This window comes from Littorina saxatilis, linkage group LG17 (genome assembly GCF_037325665.1).
Source record: "Littorina saxatilis isolate snail1 linkage group LG17, US_GU_Lsax_2.0, whole genome shotgun sequence".
Lineage (NCBI taxonomy): Eukaryota > Metazoa > Mollusca > Gastropoda > Littorinimorpha > Littorinidae > Littorina > Littorina saxatilis.
In genome coordinates, this window is record NC_090261.1 from 29,755,884 (window position 1) to 29,779,205 (window position 23,322).

At 45.3% G+C, this 23,322-nt stretch overlaps 2 protein-coding genes across 2 annotated transcripts; both read right to left on the reverse strand.

The window, feature by feature from the left end:
* Nucleotides 1-4,325: 4,325 nt before the first annotated feature.
* On the reverse strand, nucleotides 4,326-23,130 carry LOC138952953 (centromere/kinetochore protein zw10 homolog). The gene is made up of 11 exons (XM_070324711.1): nucleotides 22,975-23,130; nucleotides 22,123-22,334; nucleotides 20,132-20,356; nucleotides 17,430-17,654; nucleotides 10,881-11,213; nucleotides 10,065-10,325; nucleotides 9,643-9,785; nucleotides 8,856-9,031; nucleotides 8,276-8,476; nucleotides 6,343-6,477; nucleotides 4,326-5,910 (listed from the first exon to the last, which is right to left on the reverse strand). Exons 1-11 carry the CDS (start codon nucleotides 23,009-23,011, stop codon nucleotides 5,519-5,521), a joined length of 2,340 nt encoding a protein of 779 aa, XP_070180812.1. The 5' UTR covers nucleotides 23,012-23,130; the 3' UTR covers nucleotides 4,326-5,518.
* Nucleotides 17,876-19,994, reverse strand: LOC138952959 (uncharacterized). Its single transcript, XM_070324723.1, has 3 exons — nucleotides 19,343-19,994; nucleotides 18,673-18,799; nucleotides 17,876-18,323 (listed from the first exon to the last, which is right to left on the reverse strand). The coding sequence occupies exons 1-3, from the start codon at nucleotides 19,756-19,758 to the stop codon at nucleotides 18,186-18,188; spliced, it is 681 nt and encodes a 226-aa protein (XP_070180824.1). The 5' UTR covers nucleotides 19,759-19,994; the 3' UTR covers nucleotides 17,876-18,185.
* Nucleotides 23,131-23,322: the final 192 nt, after the last annotated feature.

The window sequence follows — 23,322 nt, forward strand, 5'->3', positions numbered from 1 at the left end:
TCGAGATGTCGAAGGTTTTTGCGAAAGGTCGAGCTATGTCCGATGCCTTTCCGCTGTTGTCACAGCATGGGGAGGCGCCGGAGGTGGTGGGCCCTTGGTTGGCTAAAGCGGGTCAGCACGTTCCTTGTTCTGCGCTCTCAAAGAGCTCTAAACTGTCGGTTCGTCCCGTCGCTCTACTTGACTCTTTCGCTTTGCCGAGATCAGTTCTACCGGTGACTCCGGAACTGCTTTCTCTGCGGGAGGACGGGTATGCCAGGGATAGATCAGTCCCTTACACGGAGTCTGCTCTTCAGGCTTTGGAGGAGACGGGTAGATCTCTGCTCGAGTTGGGTTCCGTCTCTAGTTCTCTCCAACGCTCTTTGTCTAGGTCTATCGCTTCATCGTTAGACCCGTTTGAGTTCCGTTACGACGCCTCCCAGGAGGATGTGACAACTCTGTTGGCGACGCTTGCCAAGGTCTCTCAGGAACAATTGAGCTTGGCAGCCAGGCTTTACGGGCATGCTGTACATTCCCGCAGAACTGCCTTTTTGGCGGGTTCAAAGATCCGAGACAGGGGTACCATTGACAGACTTAAGGTATCCCCGTTTACGGAAGGGTCGCTGCTGGGTACTTCCTCTTTGGACGCTTTGCAGAAGGAAACCCAGGACGCTAGGGATCTGGCTATTGCAAGGATTGCTCACCAAGGCTTTCAGAAGGTTCAGAGCAAGCCTACCTCCCAGAGTAAGGCTCAGCCTTCTTCGTCTGGGGGGGGCAAGATGCAAAATCAGTCCACCTCTTTTCGGGGTAGGGGGCGAGGCGCGCCTTACCAGAAGAGAGGCTCCTTTGGGGGTTCTCGGGGGTCGGGGCACAAGCCTCACCCCCAATGAGGGTCTCCCGAGCCACTATTCCCAGTAACCCCCGCCGTGGTGGCGGCGGGTGGCCCCTCCAGGGCCTTGGCCGCCTGGACACGCCTGGTGTCCAGCCGGTGGATTTTGGGAATAGTGCGTTCGGGATTCCGTCTCCTCTGGGCAGAGGGGAAGGCACCTCTGTCCAGGATACCTCCGCCTTTCAGATATCCCGCGGACCCGGAAGCCAAGTCAGCCGTTCATGCGGAGGTGGCTTCCCTACTCCTGAAGGGTGCGATAGAGGAGGTTCGAGATCGAGAGTCCCTCGGCTTTTACGGCAGGCTGTTCGTGGTGCCCAAAGCCTCAGGGGCATGGAGGCCTGTTTTGGACCTGTCCACCCTGAACAAATACCTACGGGTAGTCAAGTTTGTCATGGAGACTCCTCTCTCTGTAAGGGAAGCTCTGCGTCCGGGAGATTGGGCCACGTCGGTGGATCTCACCGACGCATATTTCCATGTGCTCATGCATGTTCAAGACAGGAAATGGCTGCGCTTTCTGTGGGGCGAGAAAGTGTTTCAATTTCGGGCACTCCCCTTCGGGCTTTCCCTGGCCCCCTGGATCTTCACGCTGGTCGTTCGCCAGCTTTGCTCCCTTGTCAGACAAGAGGGGGTACGCCTACGGGCGTATTTAGACGATTGGTTGAATCTGCATCAGGACCAGTGCATGTGCAGAACTCAGACTGCGAGGGTTCTCGACCTGGCGGCTCAGCTGGGCTTTACAGTCAATCTAGGGAAGTCAGAGTTAGAACCATCCCAACGCTTCACTTACCTGGGCATGGATTTCGATACGGTGGAGTGGTTAGTCCGTCCCTCTCAAAAGAGGGTGGACAAGCTTCAGAACTTGGTTTGCTCGTTGAAAGGAAAGAGTGTGTCCACGGCCCGGGAGTTGTCCTCCCTACTGGGGCAGATGGAATCGATGGCTCCCCTTGTGCCTCTAGGCAGGGTCCACAAGAGGCCGTTTCAGGCGGCTTTGAGGAGGCAGTGGGACCAAGCCTCTCAGGGCTGGAATGTTCGCATAGGACTGGGGAGTTGGTTCAGCAACACTACAAGTGTCTGGCTGCTCCCCTGGGTCTCTCAGGGTGTTCCGATCGTTCCTCCGGCGCCGGAGAACATTCTTGTTACAGATGCATCCATGACAGGCTGGGGTGCTCATCTGGCCGATCAGACAGCCTCAGGTCTGTGGGATCTCTCCCTAGCTCCACAGCACATAAACGTGCTGGAGCTGGAGGCTGTGTCTCTGGGTTTACAGGCTTTCCTGCCGCTTCTGGGGGGCAGTCATGTTCAAGTCCACACGGACAATACGACTGTGGCCGCTTACATAAATCGGCAGGGGGGCACACGCTCGCAGAAGCTGTCGGAGAGCGCTTGCCGTCTGTTGGTTTGGTGCAGCTCGCACAACATACTTCTCTCAGCGAAGTACCTGAAGGGCACGCTCAATGTTTTGGCGGATGCCCTCAGTCGGGGGGACAAGGTTCTGCACTCAGAATGGACCCTCTCCCAACAGGCGTTGGACCGCCTTTGGGTTCAAGTAGACAAGCCTTGCATAGATCTGTTTGCAACGAGATTCTCCACCAGGCTTCCCCTTTTCGTCTCACCGTTCCCGGACCCTCTGGCGTGGGCGGTGAACGCGTTGGATCTGGATTGGTCAAATCTGCAGGCTTACGCTTTTCCTCCGTTTTGCCTGCTAGGGAAGGTAGTAAGAAAAGTGGATCTGGAAAAGCCAGCGCTGGTGCTGGTTGCTCCTCTTTGGCCCAGCCAGCACTGGTATCCGGACCTTCTGCGGCTGGCAGTGCGCCCACCCATTCCTCTAGGCGTTCGAAGGGGCGACCTGTTACAGCCCAGGTCAGGGGTCCCGCACGAGAATCCGCAAGCGTTGCAGCTTCACGGCTGGATTCTGTCAGAATCGCTCTGCGTCGTGCCGGGGCCTCGGCCACAACTTTGAAACTGGTACAGAAAGCACACAGAGACTCAACTAGCTCCGTTTACTCTTCTCATTGGGCTGCATGGGCCAAGTGGTGCTCTGAGAATAAGGTTCAACATCTTTCCCCAAGGTCCATGGAGGTAGCCAACCACCTCTCTTGGTTGGCTAGTAGGGGGGTCTCTCCTTCTTCACTGCGAGTTAGAAGGTCTGCGATTTCTTCCACTCTTAGACAGCTCGGTCGCAAGATCAATCTTGACGGTGTCATTTCAAGCGTGCTTAAGGGAGCTGCCCTTGACGCAGCTCTCTCAAGATCACAGCTCCCTGCCTGGGATCTGTTTGTGGTTCTCCGTTTCCTTGCATCGGAGGACTTTGAGCCTCTCCGGTTGGCTAGTTTACCTAATTTGACGAGAAAAACTCTGTTTTTGGTCTTGCTTGCCACGGCTAGGAGGGGTAGCGAGGTGCACGCACTTTCTGGTCTCGCTAAAGATATTTCCCTGGAGAGGGATGGCTCCTACTCTTTGAGATTTACGTCTAATTTTCTCGCTAAAAATCAAAAGCCCGGTCAGGCTTCGCCTTGCATTCGTATTCCACCCTTGAGCGATATACTCGCTCCTGGAGACCCCGATCTGTCAAATTGTCCTGTCAGGGCGTTAAGCAGCTACCTGTCTAGGTCTTCGCCGATTCGCTCGGAAACTCAGAAATTATTGTTTATATCCCTCAACACTGTGCGAGCGAAGGATATCTCGAAGGTCACCTTGACTAAATGGGTTTCACTGACCATTAAGCAAGCGTATGGATGGTGGCAACGCCAGTCCGGCGAGGTCAGGGCGGTGCTTCCTCTTACGTCAGCCAGGACGCACGAAGCGAGGGCTTGGGCGTCTTCTGTGGCCGTGCTTCGCTCAGGGCGCCTATCAGAGGTCCTGGCAGCGGCTTATTGGAAATCTGAGGACGTGTTCATCAATTTTTATTTGAGAGACATTGCTGCAAGGCGGCAAGATGGCAGTGCGGCTTTGCCGGCTCTCGTGGCTGCAGGGCAGGTCCTGCGGTCTTAAGTTGGTAAGTACCCTCCTCCTATAGTAGCAATCTGCTATATGTGAGTTGGGTAAGATATGTAATTTAATTAAAAATTTTAGTAATAAATTTTCATTTGATTAATATACTTACCCAACTCACATCGTTTATTCCCTCCCGCCTCCCCGCTGTGGGGGGTATGGGGGTCTAAAAAAGTAGTGAGTTGGGCTTCGTGTAGAATGACAAGATGGCGGCATATGCGCGCGCATATGGAAGGCAGCCTCCCTTACGGGCTGGCCTGGATACCCTTACGGGTCTCGGTCACTCTTTTTTAGAGGCGTCTTCCTTGTTGCTAAGGGGACGCGTACAGCGGTATCAGCACTGAACTATGGGTTAATTGCTATATGTGAGTTGGGTAAGTATATTAATCAAATGAAAATTTATTACTAAAATTTTTAATTTTCAATCTCATGTCTTAACACACACACACACACACACACAATCAGATCATTACTGTTTTCACTGCATATAATTGCAGGTAGTTAGCATACACTATCAACATAAACATAGATCTGCATGCTTGACTTTTCTGAATGTCAGTTTTGGTTTTGAACTTTTCTGTTCCAATCTCACTGCCATTGGTGCCAATCTCACTGCCATTGCTTCCAATCTCACTGCCATTGGTTCCAATCTCGCTGCCATTGGTTCCAATCTCACTGCCATTGGTTCCATGGTTCCAATCTCGCTGCCATTGGTTCCAATCTCACTGCCATTGGTTCCAATCTCACTGCCATTGTTTCCAATCTCGCTGCCATTGGTTCCAATCTCACTGCCATTGGTTCCAATCTCACTGCCATTGGTTCCAATCTCACTGCCATTGGTTCCAATCTCACTACCATTGGTTCCAATCTCGCTGCCATTGGTTCCAATCTCACTGCCATTGGTTCCAATCTCACTGCCATTGGTTCCAATCTCGCTGCCATTGGTTCAACATGACTCACCAACAGCACTGCATGCCACAATGAATTGCAGAAATCAACAAAATGTAAAACGTATTGCAAAAGATTATGCTGTACAGAGATAATCAAGTCTGCTGACAGAAAATAAAAAACAAAAGGTATGCATACTTGTTCGTATAACACAGCACCATTGCAAAAGTAACAAAAAATCAAGCATTTTAACAGTTAGGAAAGATACACAAGAGCAATAGATTTATCTTAAACACCTACAAGGATGATAAATACAAATGAAATGTGATCCTGAAACTGAAAGGCATTTTTGCTGAAGAATGGAGGGGAAATGGCATGAAAGGAAGTATCATGCACTGCAGCATTAAACAATAATCTATACATCATCTCCTTTCGTAAAAATTTGGAGTTAAAACATGTTTTCTTTCATGTCAATTTTTTCAATAACAACCTACCATGGGTAGTACTTCCACAACCAATCAAGGTTTTGCCCAGTTTAAGCGCCACAAACTTTGGTCAGCACTTAACCCCATCAAAGGATCACCTGATAATCTGTCCACACCACTGCCCATGTGTAACCGCAACACATGGTCATGTTCACAGCCAAAGTTTATGTCATGCACACAAGCTCCATACAGGCTAATATCATTCTGCTGTGAGAATCCATTCAGTCAAGCCCCAAGAATTCCAATCCCTGAAAGAGTAGTAAATACCTTGGTCAAGATTTTTTCTCCTCTATTTCATCTTTGCTAACACTCCTGCACGTCTGTCTGTGTTTTGGAAAAGAGCTCTGATGAGCTGCTTCAGTTCATTAGGTGGAAACTCGGCAGCAAGCGGTCCCATGCCCTCGGCCCAACGGTCGGCAATTTCTTGCAAGCTGCCGTTGAGAACCATCTGAATCTCTGTGAATTTGGCATACTTTGGAACATGCCTGTGTAAATCCACTTTAGCTTTGCTGCTGGCACTCTTGCTTTCGCTGTCATCCTTGTCTGTGAGGAAGAGTACCGCCCCTTTCTTGTCAACGAGTTTCAACAGCATGAAGAGTTTGCGAGCAGCTTCGGAGGAAATGTCTTCCAGGGATGTGATGCTGTCCATGACTTGCGTGATCAGCGAGTTGAAAAGACTACCTGGTATTGGTAACAACAGAGAGGGAGGGGAATAAATTACAGCAATGTGTCACTGAAATAGAGAAATGGATCAGATCCACATTTTGCCAAAATTCAAAATTTGTGGAGATTGGTTTACATATATTCTGCCAATCAAAAAACACAGCCCCCAAAATACAGACAGAGATAATGTTACCTGATTCAGTTTTGTCCATGACGCACACAAATTAGCACAAGACACAAAGATATAAGCCTATGGATAAAGATCAAATGGTCAGGGCACAGTTTACAAACAGGTTATGAAGGCAAGTGCGCAGATCAATGCATAAAAACTACACGGAAAGTGGCTCCTGCTCTAGCACCATGGGTCTCCCTGAGTCAATCTGGTAAGTACATAAACCTTGATGCTCTTTTCAACACATCCTGTGTGATTACAGGAGAATGTGCACTCACCTATAGCTTTGCGGTAAACTGAAGAAGGAAGAACATCCTGCCAGACTTTCTGCAGGTGTGTCAGCTGATGCAGTGACTGCTTCAATGACCGCTCTGCTGACGCATAGTTGGCTTCTTCATCTACGGCTGTGAAACCTGTTTTTCAAGGAAAGAGAAAAGTCAGCCACAGTTATTTTCTCCAGTCATTCAATATACTGCTGAAAACTTAACTCTACACCAAATCTCAGCCCAAAGGACAACACCCCGCCACCAAGGCATGGCACTCTTAGTCTTACTAGATCAGATTCTCTTCTCCAGTCTACTAGTTTTTATTAGCGTGTCCCAACCATTGTGTCAAAACAAGTTCATTCTACCCCTGCCCCCCCCCTCCCCCTACACACACTCACATAGTTTCTTGACTATAGGAACTCACACACTTTTTGAACAAGAGAAAGGATCAAATGTTCTGGTAGAGTTTAGCCTTGGAGAAAAAGACTATGGGTCATTTGAACCCCTGAATTCAGTTCTGATGGGACATAATGGAAGGCAGGGCGGGGTGGTTCAGGCAATATCTATATGCATGGACAAAAAATTGTGAAAACAGGTGTCACCCGAGTTTAACATTTCTGTTACTAAATTGTACATAAAGGGGCAAAGTGGTATGTAATCTTCATGCACCCTTTGCCTAACTGAAGGGTCATTTTTGGTCATTTCCAGATTTTATATGCCAATGTGTGCTAGAAAACCGAACCCTGCAATGTTAATCTATTAACTAATTTATTGTGGTTGTTAGGCCAAAACGCAAGCAAGAATCAATGAATCAATGTAATCCTAGACTTTGTTCTTTTTTTAGTATAACGTTATTTGCTGTCCGTCCTCTTCTTTACTGACTTCTTTGTTCTCTTTCGGTCGTCTCTCCTTGTATTGGGTGGACTGGGTGGCCGAGTGGTAACGCACTTGCGCTCGGAAGCGAGAGGTTGCGAGTTCGACCCTGGGTCAGGGCGTTAGCAATTTTCTCCCCCCTTTCCTAACCTAGGTGGTGGGTTCAAGTGCTAGTCTTTCGGATGAGACGAAAAACCGAGGTCCCTTCGTGTACACTACATTGGGGTGTGCACGTTAAAGATCCCACGATTGACAAAAGGGTCTTTCCTGGCAAAATTGTATAGGCATAGATAAAAAATGTCCACCAAAATACCCGTGTGACTTGGAATAATAGGCCGTGAAAAGTAGGATATGCGCCGAAATGGCTGCGATCTGCTGGTCGATGTGAATGCGTGATGTATTGTGTAAAAAAATTCCATCTCACACGGCATAAATAGATCCCTGCGCCTTGAGTCCGAGTCTGGAGATACGCGCGCGATATAAGACTTCATATATAATAATATTAATATTGTATTTGCTGATGAAGACAATCGTCTAAACCGGTCGGTGTTTGTGTACATGTTTCTGGTACATAAACTCGCATCTGCTGGTCAGCGTGCATTTCCCTCCGCGGGCCCCTCCGTCTGGAACTCCCTGTCGCTTGAGCTTTGCCAGAGCCCCTCTCTTGACGCGTTCAAGAGTAGGTTGAAGACTCAGTTCTTCCAGTAGCTGGCTGCGACTTTCATGTTCGACGTGATGTGTTGTGCCCCAAAAGACATTCTTGTGCTGTGCTCTGTGAGAGGTGTTTTCTTTGTGCTTAATATTAGTTTGTTTGGACCTAGCTATTGATGTGTACATTGTTGTTAAACAGTTGTTTGTTGTATGTTTATCAGGGTTTGCTAGTGTGTGATAGGGTTCGTGTCCGTCTGTAGATGTTAGTTTCTTTGTTAGTCCTGTGTTGACAACTCTTCGACAAGCGCTTAGAACTGTACCCACGGAATACGCGCTATATAAGCTTCCTATTGATTGATTGATTGGTGAGTACATTTTCACTGTTATCTTGTTCAAGAATCAATGATCAACCACTTCTCACCGTCAGCCCCCTGTAAGTACTGCTCCAGAATGCCTTTCTGTGTGTTCATCTGGTCCAAGAAGCTGGAGGTGCCCAGGCCTCGAACCCCCGGGATCAGGTCGACGAAGGTGGAGCTGACATCTGCCGGCAGGCTGTGCTTGAACTGGTGACCCAGCGTCAGCAGGTGGTGGGCCAGGTACATGCAGTTGTTGTGATGCAACGCTGTGAGTGGAAACCAGAACTGAGCATTTTGATACCGTGGGACACCCCTTTTAAGATGGGGGTAAATTCACAGAGGCCATGAACAGACATTCTAAGAGAAAAAAGGTCTTAAAAGAGAGGAAGTTTTAAATTGGGGGGTCTTAAAAAGCACTGTACCGACAAGGGGTAAAATCACACAATAACGCCTCAGGAAAAGCTGGATTCTGGAAACAGACATTGTCATTTTCCCCAAAACATAACTGAGATATCAGCGTAATTTGTGACCTTACGTAAAAAAATAAAACACACACACATACAAATTCAACTTTTCGCCAATCCCATGTTCTTCCTGAAGAATCTCTAATTCTGTATCTATTCTACTTCCAGCAGCCATTCTCACCTGTTAACTGCGGGAAGTTTGCAAGGCTGTGTGAGTGGTAGGTGGGAAAGACGCTGCAAAAAAGCTCAAAGATGTTTCGCACAGCGTAGAACATCTGTACTGCACATTGTGGAGAGCTGGTGGAGGCTTCATTCAACGTCAAGTACGCCAGATCCAGTAATTCTTGAACACAAACACTGAAGAAAACAAAACAGGATGACAGCATGAGCACCTCACCATGATAGCTGAAACCAATTTATTGAAAAATGCATATATAAAACCTGTGTAAACCACTGGGGAAAAAAAAGAAGAAAACAATCCAGAGAAAGAGACTTCACATGAAACAAGAAACATTTAACCCTTACACTGGTGCAATTCTGTAACACATGTTACATAGCCACTGGTGAATTAACAGAGAGAAAAATAAAGAAAAACGGTCATATAGGTTTTCACATCCATGGGAGGTAATCGGAACCAACCAAACAGACTGAGCCAGTAGCGTGACATATGTCGTGACAACCAGGTGACAGTATACGTAAAGTAGCGCGACATATGTCGCGACAACCTGCCTAAGGGTTAATTCCATTTGAATCTGCCACTGCTTTATAGAATGATTTTAACAATATTTATCCAGATACATAATTAAGAAAGCCATTGATATAATAATAAAGGAGCACAAGTTAAACTTATATATGTGCTCTGCTTTATAGAATCAACCCTTTCCTTTTAGTCTCCGAAATAGAACTAAGAAAATGCCCATTCGTGAGAAAACTCACATTGCTCTTCACCTTCAGTGCACAAAACTAACCTGATTCTGCATGTTGGCATACGGAAAGTGGCGTTGCTCAGCAGAGGATCACTGGCAGCATCAATCTTTCTCTGTTTCTCCTTACTGGGGTTCCCTGATTTGTCCAAAGGAGGCAGTTCCCCTGGTGATGCATCTGATGAAATCTGTGAAAAGGAAAGTCCCGCTCACAGTCACAGTATAACTAAAGAAACTATTACAAATTTCTTACTTCTGAATCATTCTTCTCCTCTCCTTGTTTTGTGAAGGCTAGCTGTTCTGCCAGGAATGAAAAGTAAAAAGCATTACTGCACATAAGCAACATTGATCATACAGAATCCAATCTTCCATGCAAACATACACAAGTCGACTAAATTAACAAACACACACACACATAAATGCACACGACACACACTCTCTCCCTCCACCAAACCATGCAAACCCACCTGAACGGTATCATGAATATCAGTGGTCATCAAGCTCCGCGCTCGCTCCAAGATATCCTGACACTTCTTGTTGGCAAAGAGGACGTTCACATTCTGCACGTAGTCGAGCAATGTGCGAGACGAGTTGCTCACAAACCCCAGGGACACCAGTTTATCCTGGAACTTCTGTGTGACAGCCACAACCTCGTGGAAACTCTCCAGCTCTTTGTTGGTGCTGGGGATGGAGTGAGACAGACACTCCTTCACAACACCGTCCAGAACCTGAGAGAAAAGGAAACAAAGATAAAAAAAGCGGGTCAAAAAAGCAGAGTCCCACCTCCCTCACACATTTCCAGAAAGAAAAAGCTGACACAGCCTTTCAAAACTAAAATTTAAAACAAAATAAATAAATAAATATTGATGTCCGATAGTGGCCTACTGTCCATAGAGTGTTCAACAAATAAATGAATAAATGAATAAATGCTTAAACTTAAAGACACAAATGAACAAATACAAATAAAAGACTTACAACATTTAAAAGCAATTTTTTCCAGGTCAAAGAACAATGTTACTGTTACTGCTACCACTAATAATAATAATAAAACATTATTTTTTAGCGCTGTTCACCGCCAAATGGCAGTCTCATGGCACTTTACATTAGACATTAAAATTCAACATTTTACATATAAAGAGTTTCCTCGTAAGAAATAACATACAAGCATTAAAATAAATTCATAGACAACAACCACTTATAGTTATATAAGATAGAAAAATTGTTTTTAAAAAGATGAAAAATACGTGTTAGTCATAAATGCAGTCAGAACAAAGCAAACTCACTTTCTCTGCAATCTGGTCACCAAGCAACGACATCAAGGGGACCCTCTCGGTGTGACCTTCACCTCCACCCCTCCATTCAACTTCCACATGTAACAAACTATCGTTCAGAAGGTCAAGGATGTTTCCAATGATGGAAAATACGTCCACACAATTGGGTTGCTTGCGTTCACTTTCTGCCTTTATCAGAACCTTTTTGCCCTGGCTCAAGGGCGTTTCTTTGACAGCAACTTTCGGCCATCGCAGAGCAAGGCTGAAGACATTCTGAACCAACTGACGGCCCAGGGTTTGAATCCTTCCATCCAGCTGACCCAAAGCCTCCAAAGCTGTCACCATCTGCAAAGTCAAAGAGCAATGTATTAGTGCTACCGTGTACCTTTTGTTTTGAGAAAAAACATCTTAGTACAAACACAATATAGCAGAGTATGCTTAATATGACAGGTCTGCTAACATTAATATAGTAGAACCTCCCATTATAAGACCCTTTTTTTTCTCTCCAGATTTTCTTTTTATAACGTCTGTAAATTTACCTCCATTTAAAGACTCCATCCTTTCAAAGACCTACTTCTCTCTGATTTTTGGAGGTCGTAAAAGGTTGGGTTCCACTGTACAGTTGTGATGTGTACTGCAGCTAGCTGACATAATAAGACTTCTCATTCTTGCCTACTTTATTAAATCAAAAATTTTAGTAATAAATTTTCATTTGATTAATATACTTACCCAACTCACATATAGCAATTAACCCTAGTTCAGTGCTGGTAACGCTGTACGCGTCCCCTTGGTAACAAGGAAGGCGCCTCTAAAAAAAGAGTGACATGAGACCCGTAAGGGTGTCTAAGCCAGCCCGGAAACGAGACTGCCTTCCGTATGCGCGCGCATACACCGCCATATGCAATTCATTCTAAAGCGAAGCCCAACTCACTCCTTTTTTAGACCCAAACACCCACCACAGCGGGGAGGCGGGAGGGAATAAACGATGTGAGTTGGGTAAGTATATTAATCAAATGAAAATTTATTACTAAAATTTTTGATTAAATTACATATCTTACCCAACTCACATATAGCAGATTGCTACTATAGGTGGCGGGTATATAGTGAAATCATGAAATTAGAACCTGTTCCAAGGCTACCATAACCGGTAACGCGGAACTGCCGTCCTGTCCCAAGACGTCTCTGAGGGAGAGGTTAATAAAAACCTCCTCAGACCGCCCGTAAGCCGACTCCAGTACTTCAGCCAAACGGCCCGACCAGAGGACTGTCAAAGAGGAGGCCCAAGGCCTTGCCTCATACGGTGAGAGGCAAAACTGCCCTAACATCTCCAGACTGTGTTAATCACCAGGTAAGCACCTGTCTGATCAAAGTGGAGACTCACTTGGTTAAATAAACTTTCGCAATATCCTTACACCTTGCTGTGCTAAGTGATATCATAAAAGCTTCAGATTTTCTGACCCAATGCCGAGTCCGTGACAGGTACCTTCTGAGAGTCCTCACGGGACAAATAACCACATCAAGCTCCCCAGGAGCAAGAGTCCAGTGTAGCAGTCCATCTAGGTAAGGTTGACTTCAAAAAGTCATACCCCTACCAGAGTAGATAGACCTGTACCCACCCTAAAATAGTGTTTAACGTCATATCCAACCGTTCAAGGTTAAATCAAGACGGAGACGACAGATAAGGCAAATGGCCTTTAATTCAACGATCTAACAAGGTCCGTGAAAATCGAAATATTAAAAGAGCCAAACCTGACTCTAAAGGAGCCAAAATCTTGCTTCCTGAATTGAAAATACAATTGGAAGCTGGTTTTCCCCGTTTTCCGCATAAAAGCCTAGGTTGAATCACGATGGAGATGAAAGATAAGGCAAGTAACCTTTGATTCAATGATCTAACAAGATCCGTGCAAGTCGGAAAAAACTTCGAAACCCGAAAAGTTTTAATTGACTAAACGTGACTCTAAAGGAGCCACACCCTTGCTTTATGAATTGAAAATGCAACTCGAAGCTTGTTTTCCATTTTTGCTTAAATGCCAGAAAATTTCGAAGCAACCCAAAAGCCATAGATCAGTTTTTCTTGAAAAAGATGTCCATATTCAAAATAGCCAGAAAGTATGCTTACTCCCACTTCTCACAGAAGCTACTAGAGTAAGCTTGGCCGTTTTCCGTGTAGATCCGCCAGGCTAGCCTTGAAACGGGTTAAAGCAACGCTGCACCAAGCCGTACCAAAGTGACAGAAATTACATAAAGTCTTAAAAATAAGACATGAAAGAAAAACGGAAACCCAGAATAGGTGGATCGCCACCTGCATTACACGTAGAGAAGAGGAGTTCATTCCGTAAGAAATAAGCGCTTCGTACCAAGCCAGTCTAAGTGACAAGCGAACAAACACGCCAAAACCCCTATAAAGACTCTGAACCAAATCCAGAGTTGAGGCGGAAGCCCCTAAGTATCCCAAGGATATCCTTACAGAAGACATCCGTGTAACTGGAATGTGAGAAAGCAAAGACGCCTTCTTGCCAGCCTTAAGAGGTCTGGAACCAAGATAGCAAAGACCCGTACTGTGCGACCAACAGGTCGCCAAAACGATCTATGAGAAAGACCCTGTGAAAGCGAGGGTATAGAGCCAAAAGCTAAAGTAGATAACAGCCAGCTTGAAGCTTTTCGTTTGGAAACAAACAACAGCCAAGGCCTGCCTTGCGCTTCCCTTTTACCGTGAGCGTCTCTTTTGATAGATAAAAGCCCGCGTGCATAGAAGGGGTCTCAAAAAGAGACCTTTCAAACAAGAAAGAGAATAAAGCCTAGCCAAAAGAACAAAACTTTAAAGGCAGAGGCTTACCCTCAGGTAAAAAACCGGCAAAGTTAACTCCTTTGTATCTGCGTCCTGTCAGACCACAAAGATATCCAGTTAGAACGTAACCACCCAGGCGAGAGTAAAAGCGCGTTTTGTTCAAACGAGCCCATCATAAAAACCCGAAGCCACAAACTCCCCGAGCTAGGAGATCTTGATCTTACAGACACTTTCTCCTAGCTATCAAAATCCAGATGGATTTTAGCCAAACCCGAGGGCGGTTCCGTAGAACAAAAACAGAGAACCTAAGTTCTTAAGTTTGGAGTTAACCGAAGCCTACAGAAAGCGCTCCGCGAGTGACACGCTCTTAAGCGTAAGACACAAGCTAAAGCAACACCGCCGCAGGTATAAAGTCGAACGTTGTCTACACAGGTAGTGGTGACAAAGAAGACTCGCTTGTGAAAACTCCACAAGTACAAAAAGACCCCGCCAGAGGATCTAAGAACTTAACACTCAAAGATTCTCCTCAGAAGGCTCAAATCAACTTCAAAATGCCGCGAACAGCGACACAGCTGAAGTATAAGCCTCCCCTCGTTCAAAAGCATCATAACAATCATCGAAATGATGAGAACCAGTCACCAATCCCGATAAGGCAATACTTGCCAAAAATCGGAAAAGTTTTGAAAAATTCAACACCGGAACTCCATGACCAAAACTCCATCCACCTGTCTCCTTCCAGCGGGAAAACTGGAAAAGGAAGTGGACACAGCCTGAATAACAGCAAAGGAACCGCAGCGACGGAACCGACAGCCAAAGGCTGAAAGGTGCCGACTACCAACACCCCAGTGTTAACGGTAGAAGGCTATCCCATCCTGTACCGGAAGCCACAGCCACAAAAGCGGAAGCGAAACCGGCCGTGGATTAGTAAACATCAGAACCCACAGGTAGCACAAAAACACACCGGACGATCCCGTTGTCCTCAAACCATTTCAGCTGCGAGCACCACTGCACTTGCTAACATGAAACGGAACCTAAAATCAGGGCTCTTCAGTAATGCGTAAGCACCTTCATCTGAACAGCCGTCAAGCACAACCGTGCAATCCGGAAGCTGACTCCCTGTTTGACTTAACTGTCCAACAAAGAACCAGCCCTAGCGTTCGCTACCTGCCCCCCGTTCCTGTCAAAACCTAAATGCCGTTTTCCACTGACCAGGCCACTGCGCTGGACAACTTAAACGACAAGTTAAGCTGGGTGTCATCCACCACCGTGGACACACCCTCACAATCCTCTCCTTCCTACTTGGTTACAAAGTTAGGAAGGTGACCCCCAGAGAGACTTGCATGGTCAATCCAAGAATCACTCAGACCAACAACCTCCTGCCCCCAGGGCGGAAGCTTACGTTGCCCAGCCACGAAAATGCGTGCCACATTCCTCCTGCGAACGTACACCACTTTCACCGGAGAACCCGGCTACACGCGGCCAATTGCCAACTCCAGGGCAATGGACAACAAATCCAGGAAGCTGAAGAGAACATCCTGTTCCTCCGAACTTCCAGAAGTCGGAACCAGATAGAGGTGGAGTAAGTTACCCCTTTGTTCTCAACCACCCCTTCCGGTCAAAACTTAAATGCCGTTTTCCGCCGCCCACGTCACTGCGCTGGACAACTTGAACGGCAAGTTAAGCTGGGTGTCGTCCATCCCCGTGGACGCACTCGTTATCCTTTCCTTCATGCTCGCAATGGCAATCAGGAAGGTGACCCCCGGAAAGACGCTCCCGGCCAAGCCGTTCGCGGTCGATCCCAGAATCACCAACTTCCACAATACCTAAATGCCGTTTTCCGCTGCCCACGTCACTGCGCTGGACAACTTGAACGGCAAGTAAGCTGGGAGTCGTCCACCACCGTGGACGCACCCTCGTTAACCTCTCCTTCATGCTCGCAATCGCAATCAGGAAGGTGACACCCAGAAAGACACTCCTGGTCGATCCAAGCACCACCTAGTTTCGCACACAGTGCCTAAATGCCGTTTTCCGCTGCCCACGTCACTGCGCTGGACAACTTGAACGGCAAGTAAGCTGGGAGTCGTCCACCACCGTGGACGCACCCTCGTTAACCTCTCCTTCATGCTCGCAATCGCAATCAGGAAGGTGACACCCAGAAAGACACTCCTGGTCGATCCAAGCACCACCTAGCTTTGCACACAGTAAACCAGTCGTCTTGCACTACCATGCAATCCGAAAGCTGACTCCCGTACTGACACCATTGTCTAGCAGAGAACCAGCTTTACTGTCTACCCCCCGCCCAGAGGGCGGGGTCGGAAGCCACACACACTCGCCCCCGTCCCCAGACTGAGCAGAGTGCAGTGGAACTTCCTTACGTGTACCAGGGCTCTTACTCCCCACTGAAAGGCCGCCAAAGCGGGTTGAGTCAGCCGAGAGATAAGAACTTTCGCCCGGCCGCCATGCGCCTGAGGCTACTCGCTCCTGACCACGTGCCGAGTTTTGGCCGGAGAACCCGGTTACTAACTCAGCAGACATACCTTGTGTACGAGACGGAACGCCGGAATGCGAACCCAAAAGCGGACACGGCACAATCTCCTCATCCTGAGAGGCATGCACCTCCGCTCTCGTGACTGTAGTGGCAGGAGACGAGCGAACGCTGGCAAGCGAAGAGACGCCAGCCACACCTGAGGGAAGAGAACGAAGCTCCGCTCTCGTCGAAGTAATCTCGGCCGCTAAAGTAGACACCTGCGAACTAAGAGATAACAACAAAGCAGCAACATCAGCGGATGCCAACCCCGGCACCACAGGGGGAGAATCCCCCTTAGCAGGTTCATTCACGTGAGCGGTCTTGTCAACCGGCTTAGCCGACAACTGTCTACCCCCAGCGGGCAAATCAACAAACACATCAAAAGATTTTTGCAAGAGTATCTTCACCAGAAACGGATTGTTTAGTCTTCCTAGAAGATTCTTTAGAAGAAGTGGGCGCAGCAGCTACCTTTTAGGCGTACACCTCTTCTTGGCATTGTCGGCCATGACACAACAAAGACTCACGAAAAAATTTTGAAAAAATTTTGCAAGTCCAAAAAGCGGCCAACAACGCTGCCAAAATCAAGAATAAACAAGAACGACCTCACCTCAACAGCAGTAGAGAAGTCCAGATGCAAGAAGATACCAAGAGGAACAACAAAGTCAAAAGACTAAGTCAAAACGGCTGAAACAGCCGGAGCGTACATCAAATGCGACCAGTCTCACTGGCGCTGAGCTTTGGAATGAATTGCATATGGCGGTGTATGCGCGCGCATACGGAAGGCAGTCTCGTTTCCGGGCTGGCTTAGACACCCTTACGGGTCTCATGTCACTCTTTTTTTAGAGGCGCCTTCCTTGTTACCAAGGGGACGCGTACAGCGTTACCAGCACTGAACTAGGGTTAATTGCTATATGTGAGTTGGGTAAGATATGTAATTTAATTTATTGTTTATGGTGTAATTTACATGTGCTTCCACTTCCCAGTCACAATGCCAGGAAGTCTGTTTCCTGTTTTGTCAGGGCGGTGCGGACCACAAACAACCTCATTTTAGAGTGGCTTCTTTCACGAAAATAAAAAATAAATGAATCCCTGCGCTTAGAACTGTACCCACGGAATACGCGCGATATAAGCCTCATATTGATTGATTGATTGATATTGATTGAAAAGACAGTGGGTTTTTTTCCTACATGGTTAACTTTAATAACGCCACAGCCTTGGCAACACTACAAAATCAAGCCTATCTTACTTCTTTCAGTGCCTGCTGTTCTGACGAACTGTCACTCTTGGGAAGCTTCAGCTCCCACTGTTTGGCTTCCTCTTCCGGGGCAGTTGGGTCCCTCTTTTCAGAACGCACTGACGGTGCATCCAGACAGGTCCAGGAGACTGTTTCCTTCCAGGTGTCGCTCAGGTCTTGTATCAGCTTCTGCTTCAAGACTTCTGTTTGTATTCGTACTGCCACTAGAATTTTGACCTGGAATAAGGACTAGAAGATTAGCAGCTGTCTTAAGATTCATGAAGATGAAGTTTGTTCACTGAGTTGGCTGAACATGACCAATCCTACCTTGCTTCCATGAAAGTTGTCAAAGTTTTACTAAGCTGCTCATTGTCAGGATATCTGTCAACAGGTAAAGTAACTTGTCTTTACAAGGACTGCGCACAAATGCATTTGCAAAAAAACATGTTCTCCACGACAACATAAAAATCAGGCAAAAAAAAAAAAATTGTCTGTTTAGGGTAACAGGACCAAAAAAAGTAGGGTCGGTAGGTAGGTAGGTTTTTTTTGTGTGTGTGTGTGTGTGTGTGTGTGTAAATGCTATGTTGGCTGAACATTCACTTCTTATATTTGATGAATACATGTTTCAAAACTAACGTATAAATAAAACAGAGAGAAAGGGAGAGAAAGAGAGAGAGAGAAAGAGAGATTCTACAGTGTATGTTCAAATTCATTTATAAACTAAAATAAGTTCACAAATACATCCACACAAAAAATTGTCATCTAACTTTAATTGTTAATAATCTCATTGTAGCCAGCAAACTGCTCAAACTCTTCAGGAATAGGAAGCACGCCGTGAACTTTGTTGGCTCTGTCGTTGATGGTGAGATGGTGAGAGGTGGCATACCACAGGGCGTTGGTCAGAACCTGTCAAAACAGATAAAAAAATTGTTTGAGGATGAAGAATAAGGACACAACGCCCATTGTTTGCAAGACTTTCGGATTTTTGGCATCTGTTGATTTGTGTATGAGAGAGAGAGAGAGAGAGAGAGAGAGAGAGAGAGAGAGAGAGAGAGAGAGAGAGAGAGAGAGAGAGAGAGAGAGAGAGAGAGAGAGAATGTTCAATTTTAACTGCATCCAATAGCATCAAAATTACGTCAAATGTCATTGAAAAAAGCACTCAGAGACACAGACACACACAAACAGACACACAAACATACACAAGAAACCCAAGAACAAAACAACACTGACACTGTTTGAAACAAAGTTGGAGTACCTGTGTAAAATAAGCTCCTTCTTGGTCAGCTGTAACTTGTGGAAAATCTGCTCCCTTTGCTGCCAGGTAGTTCAGGACATCATCATACAGCTCGTCCTTCCGATTCAGTCCAGAGGTCTTCCCACAGCTGCAATTCAAATTCAAAAAGAATCTATTTAAAACGAGAGAGAGAGAGAGAGAGAGAGAGAGAGAGAGAGAGAGAGAGAGAGAGAGAGAGAGAGAGAGAGAGAGAGTACTCTACAAATTGGACCTTGTTGCAGAGTGTATGGAAAGTTGTCAGTTAATTGTTGTGGCATTTTTTTTAAAACATATGTTACTTTAATGTACTTGTACAGTGTGGTGGAACAGTGCTGTATATTATTTTTTCATGGGGATGAAATGATGACTGTTATACATTTTTGTGGTTGATTTGTCCCTTTTTGTTGGTGTAGGTGAGTGTTCCTTTATTTTCTGCACTGAAAGGAAGCAACTCGATGTTTACAACAACAACAACAAAACAAAACAAAAAATGCTTGGTTTCTATTAAAATTGGTAGCCTTGTCATCTGTGCATGTTTGTTTGAATGAATAAATAATGTCTATGTCTTTCAGTCATAATGTCTAATTAATACAAATTCTACGTTTAATGTGAGAAAGTGAAAGTTAAAAATAAAATTGGAAAACTCACTGACCTTTCTGCTTTCGGTTTGGGTAGCGATCGTGCTTTTGCAGAGCCCATCAGCACTTGAAAAGCGTTTGCCGGTTGTGAAACTGATGGCATTTCGGTCGCTTCCACATCAGCATCGACAATTTGGCTGCACTTGAAGTGAAGTGACTTGATATTGAAGGATTTTAACTCGCCAAGCGAAAGGCCCCAGTCCAGTTCAAAGCCGTTCTCACCAGAAAGAGATTCCGATCCCAAACACTGAACCTCGTAACCCTTAAGAAGGTCGGAATGAATGTCTTCGTAGATGTAGTGAAGTGTTGTTGATGTTGGGTATCTACTTATTAATTTCGTTTGTTCAAGATGGTCACACTTTTGAAAAACAATTGCATAACAGGTGCCGGCTTTGGCACTCGCCGCACTGATTTCGCGATGCGTAGCCATTTTTTTTCACTTCTGTGATGACAAGGGAGGCTAATCTTAATGCTTGGTTACTTCCAGTATGGCGCGCGACGCTCACTTTCGTTCCTAATGAAACGCCAAATGTCTCTTTTTAGCATTTTTACCTCTTTTTTTTCTTTTTTTTTTTTAATCAAAAAAAAGTTTTTGGGTCGGCGCCAAATCGATAGGGTCGGTCGGGTTACCCTAAACAGACAATTTTTTTTTTTTGGCCTCATCAAGCTCAACAGGATTGGTACAAAAAGCATGTGCACGACTATAAATAAAGCATTTCTAATCTCAGAACAACCACACACACAACCCCCACCCGCTAACCCTAAGTAACACCCCTCCAGCTCCCCCCACACACACACCCCACCTCTTCTTGTCTTTCACATGTGGGCTTTTTAAAGGCCTCCATTAACATCAGCAGGGATGATGAGGCTTCAGAGTATTTTCCATTGCTGGTTGCCGTGGCGATGTTCTCCATCAGCTGCTGAGCCTTGCTTAGCTTGTCAAGGACACTCATCACCATGGTCACCTGTTCCAGCTGCCGTGACAATGACTGGAATTCCCCGGTTGAAATGTTTAGCTGTCCTTTGATCTGAAAATAATATCAAGCAGATGAAGAGATGGAAGTGCTAAAGACTGGAAAATAATACTATATTTGCAGAACCTTGTTTTTGTATCAGTGACAGACTAACACTGCTTCAGTTTTCACGGGATTTTGTAAACCATTGACTACAAATGTTTGCTGGAATTAATGCTTCAAACAGCCTCAACCTAGATCTTTACTTCTATTTAAATTCAAAAGCCATGAGCATGAACAAGACTTGACTTATTAACGCGGTGACTACATGTATGTATAGGTTACAACACGAGTGGTTTTTTATATGGCTTGTATTTCAGTCAAGACCCAGCGGATGAATATCATCGGGAGACACGAGCCTTTGGCGAGTGGCTCTCGATTGATATTCCCGCTGGGTCTTGACTGAAATACAAGCCATATAAAAAACCACGAGTGTTGTAATCTGTATATCCCATTCTACCATCAAACACAAAGTGTAGACTACTAGCGGCACTTTTGCGATCTGTGGAGTGTGAAACAGTGTTTTCAGCGAGACATGGCCTTTTTGCAACCTTAAACTAAGTGACCGTCGCTGAAAAAATAAAACGAATGAGTGCATCTATAAGTACGCGGTAACACTACTTTCAGACCGTTTAAAAGCGTTAAGTAAAGGTTCATAAGTTGCAAGAAAGTAATGAAGTCGTATAGAAATCCATTTAGTTGAAGCGCACAATTCTTTTGCGTTTCAGGTCGGCGGAACGGGGAAACCGGTTTGGCCCCCATTTGGCTTACTCGACTCGATTCAGAATCGATTCCACGTTGTTTTTTTCGAACGCATTATTATACAATTAGTCTTATTGACAGAGAAGCAAATTTTAGGGAACACATATGTAGATTTAACCATTTGCTCCCTATTTGAAATGTATCTACATGATAAACTGTTTTGCGAGTGTGTTTGCATGAACCTAAACTGGTATTGATGCGATGAAAACAGGACCCAAGTCTGTCACCGCCGCTTGATTGCATTTTGAAAGAATATGACTGGATTACGGAAAAATACACACATGTTAAGTTCTTAGATACCTTCATCGCCAATGTGGACTTACTGCAGAGCCAGGCAAAAGAGTAGACTTGCTCGCAAAACACGTGAAACAGCTGATGATAGCGAAGCCCAACCGTGCCAGGTAAGGACGGTCTGACAGATTCTCAAAAGTCGTCTGCTAACGAAGCAAGGGGAGGGTACTCGTGTTTTTGTTTTGGTTCGCTAGCATCTGGTTATCTTGTAAGTTGAATGTTCGTTTTTTCCCACCTGCATTGCTTTCATAATGAAAGAAACGTTTGCTTATTGCATCTCATACATCAGATCAGTTCTGAGATTCATTTTTGCGTGCAACTGATATGGTTTTCTGAGCCGTGCAATACGATTTTGGAACTTCATACAAATGTGTCACATTGTTCGGCGCGAGGTCAAAGGTCGGGAGCAAAGTAGTTCTTCGCCCAAATCGGAATCTGCACTATCATATATTTTTTTGAGTCCATGATGTATTTATTGAGCTATAAAAATACAACATATATACCCATACTGAAGTAACAGAGACAAAGAAGGGAGGTCATGGGATATATATATATACATTATGATGTATAGTTACCATACTGAAAAATTGAATGTAATGATTTTCAACTGAAGAAGAAATGTGTGTGTTTGTCAAACCATGACGTGACATTTTAACAATCACAACAAGTCAGAAACTAGCTGTCACACAGTGGCGTGACCAAACAAAAAGTGAAAAACTCTTCTTTACATCTGTGTCAATTTTCTCCGACAGTTCCTGCATTTCTTCAGAGATAGCCTTGACCTTGTCTGCCAAGGTTGTTGTGACGTCAAAGCTGGGTTCAAAGGTGGTGAAAGTAGCGGAGGCACCAGAGGTGGCTGAGTGGATCTCCATTTTAAGTTCTTCCATGCGCCTCCCCAGCATACTTAGCTTTTCGTTGATCTCCTCCCTCTCCATTTGTCCTGAAATCCACACTTCATGAAAACGCTAAGTTCAAATGTTGACAAACATCTTTGGGTATCAGGCGTACTGATGGCTGTTACTGAGTTAGCATACTGTGTGTATAATTATAATTACCATGTACATAGGTGCAACTGCAGTTGTACACCTTATCAAGATTCCAATTCAAACTTTGAGGGTCAAATGTGCATGAAACATTGCTTCATGTGTGTGTGTGTTTTGACTGTAAAAAGGATGTTTAAAGTTCCATCATAATAATATTAATAGATTAAGTTTCCTAAGCATGGTCAACACAAACCTGACCTTGGACCTGGAGTTGGACCCTTCTTCTTTCCAATGATGCCCACGATCACGATAATGATCATTCTGGCATGAAAATAACCATAACCTATTGACCGATTTCTCTCAAAAACTCTGAAAAATGCATGTTATCAACCAAGCAAACGCACTGCATCATGGCTTTCTTCCAAAGTGAAAGTATCTACAGAGTGAATTAAAATGTACTTGTGAGTGTGATCAAAGGTTCCCCTCAGAAGCTGACGTGTTTTTTTTTACGTGTTGCTGTTTCAGTGTTTGACGTGCCAAGTCGCCAAATTTAACCCTCCACAAAAGATTAGGTTATAAACACTCTCTCTGCCTTACCTGCCGATGACAGAACTTCAGCGACAAACGAAGCCATTGCTGAATAATGTTTGTTTAGCTTCTAAAAAATAAAAAATATGTTTAAGTTTTCTGTTCCTTTTGAAGGCACATTTCCAAGCGCCAACAATAACTTCCGGTGAGTGCTCTTTTGGAAGAGAAGACAACATTATTGTTGACGACGGAAAGTCTCGGCGTATCAAACCAAGAAAACAAAAAAATGCCAGAAAAGCAGCTTTAAGCAAAGAATATTGCCTATTTACGTTCCTAGGCTAGATTAACTTATTTTTAAACGGCCCAAATTCACACCAAAATATCCGTTTAGTCATTAATCAATGTAATGTTTTTAAC

Bases quoted from the DNA above. Each gene is read 5' to 3' on its own strand.
- LOC138952959 (XM_070324723.1), bottom strand. From the start codon at position 19,758: ATGGCTACGCATCGCGAAATCAGTGCGGCGAGTGCCAAAGCCGGCACC. The intron at 18,800-19,342 runs GTCAGTGAGTTT...TTTGAATTGCAG, and splicing joins CCCAAACCGAAAGCAGAAAG to CTGTGGGAAGACCTCTGGAC. The intron at 18,324-18,672 runs GTACTCCAACTT...CTGTTTTGACAG, and splicing joins AAGGAGCTTATTTTACACAG to GTTCTGACCAACGCCCTGTG.
- LOC138952953 (XM_070324711.1), bottom strand. From the start codon at position 23,011: ATGGCTTCGTTTGTCGCTGAAGTTCTGTCATCGGCAG. The intron at 9,786-10,064 runs GTGGGTTTGCAT...TCCTTTTCACAG, and splicing joins ATATTCATGATACCGTTCAG to ATTTCATCAGATGCATCACC. The intron at 8,477-8,855 runs GTGAGAATGGCT...TTCCACTCACAG, and splicing joins AAACTTCCCGCAGTTAACAG to CGTTGCATCACAACAACTGC.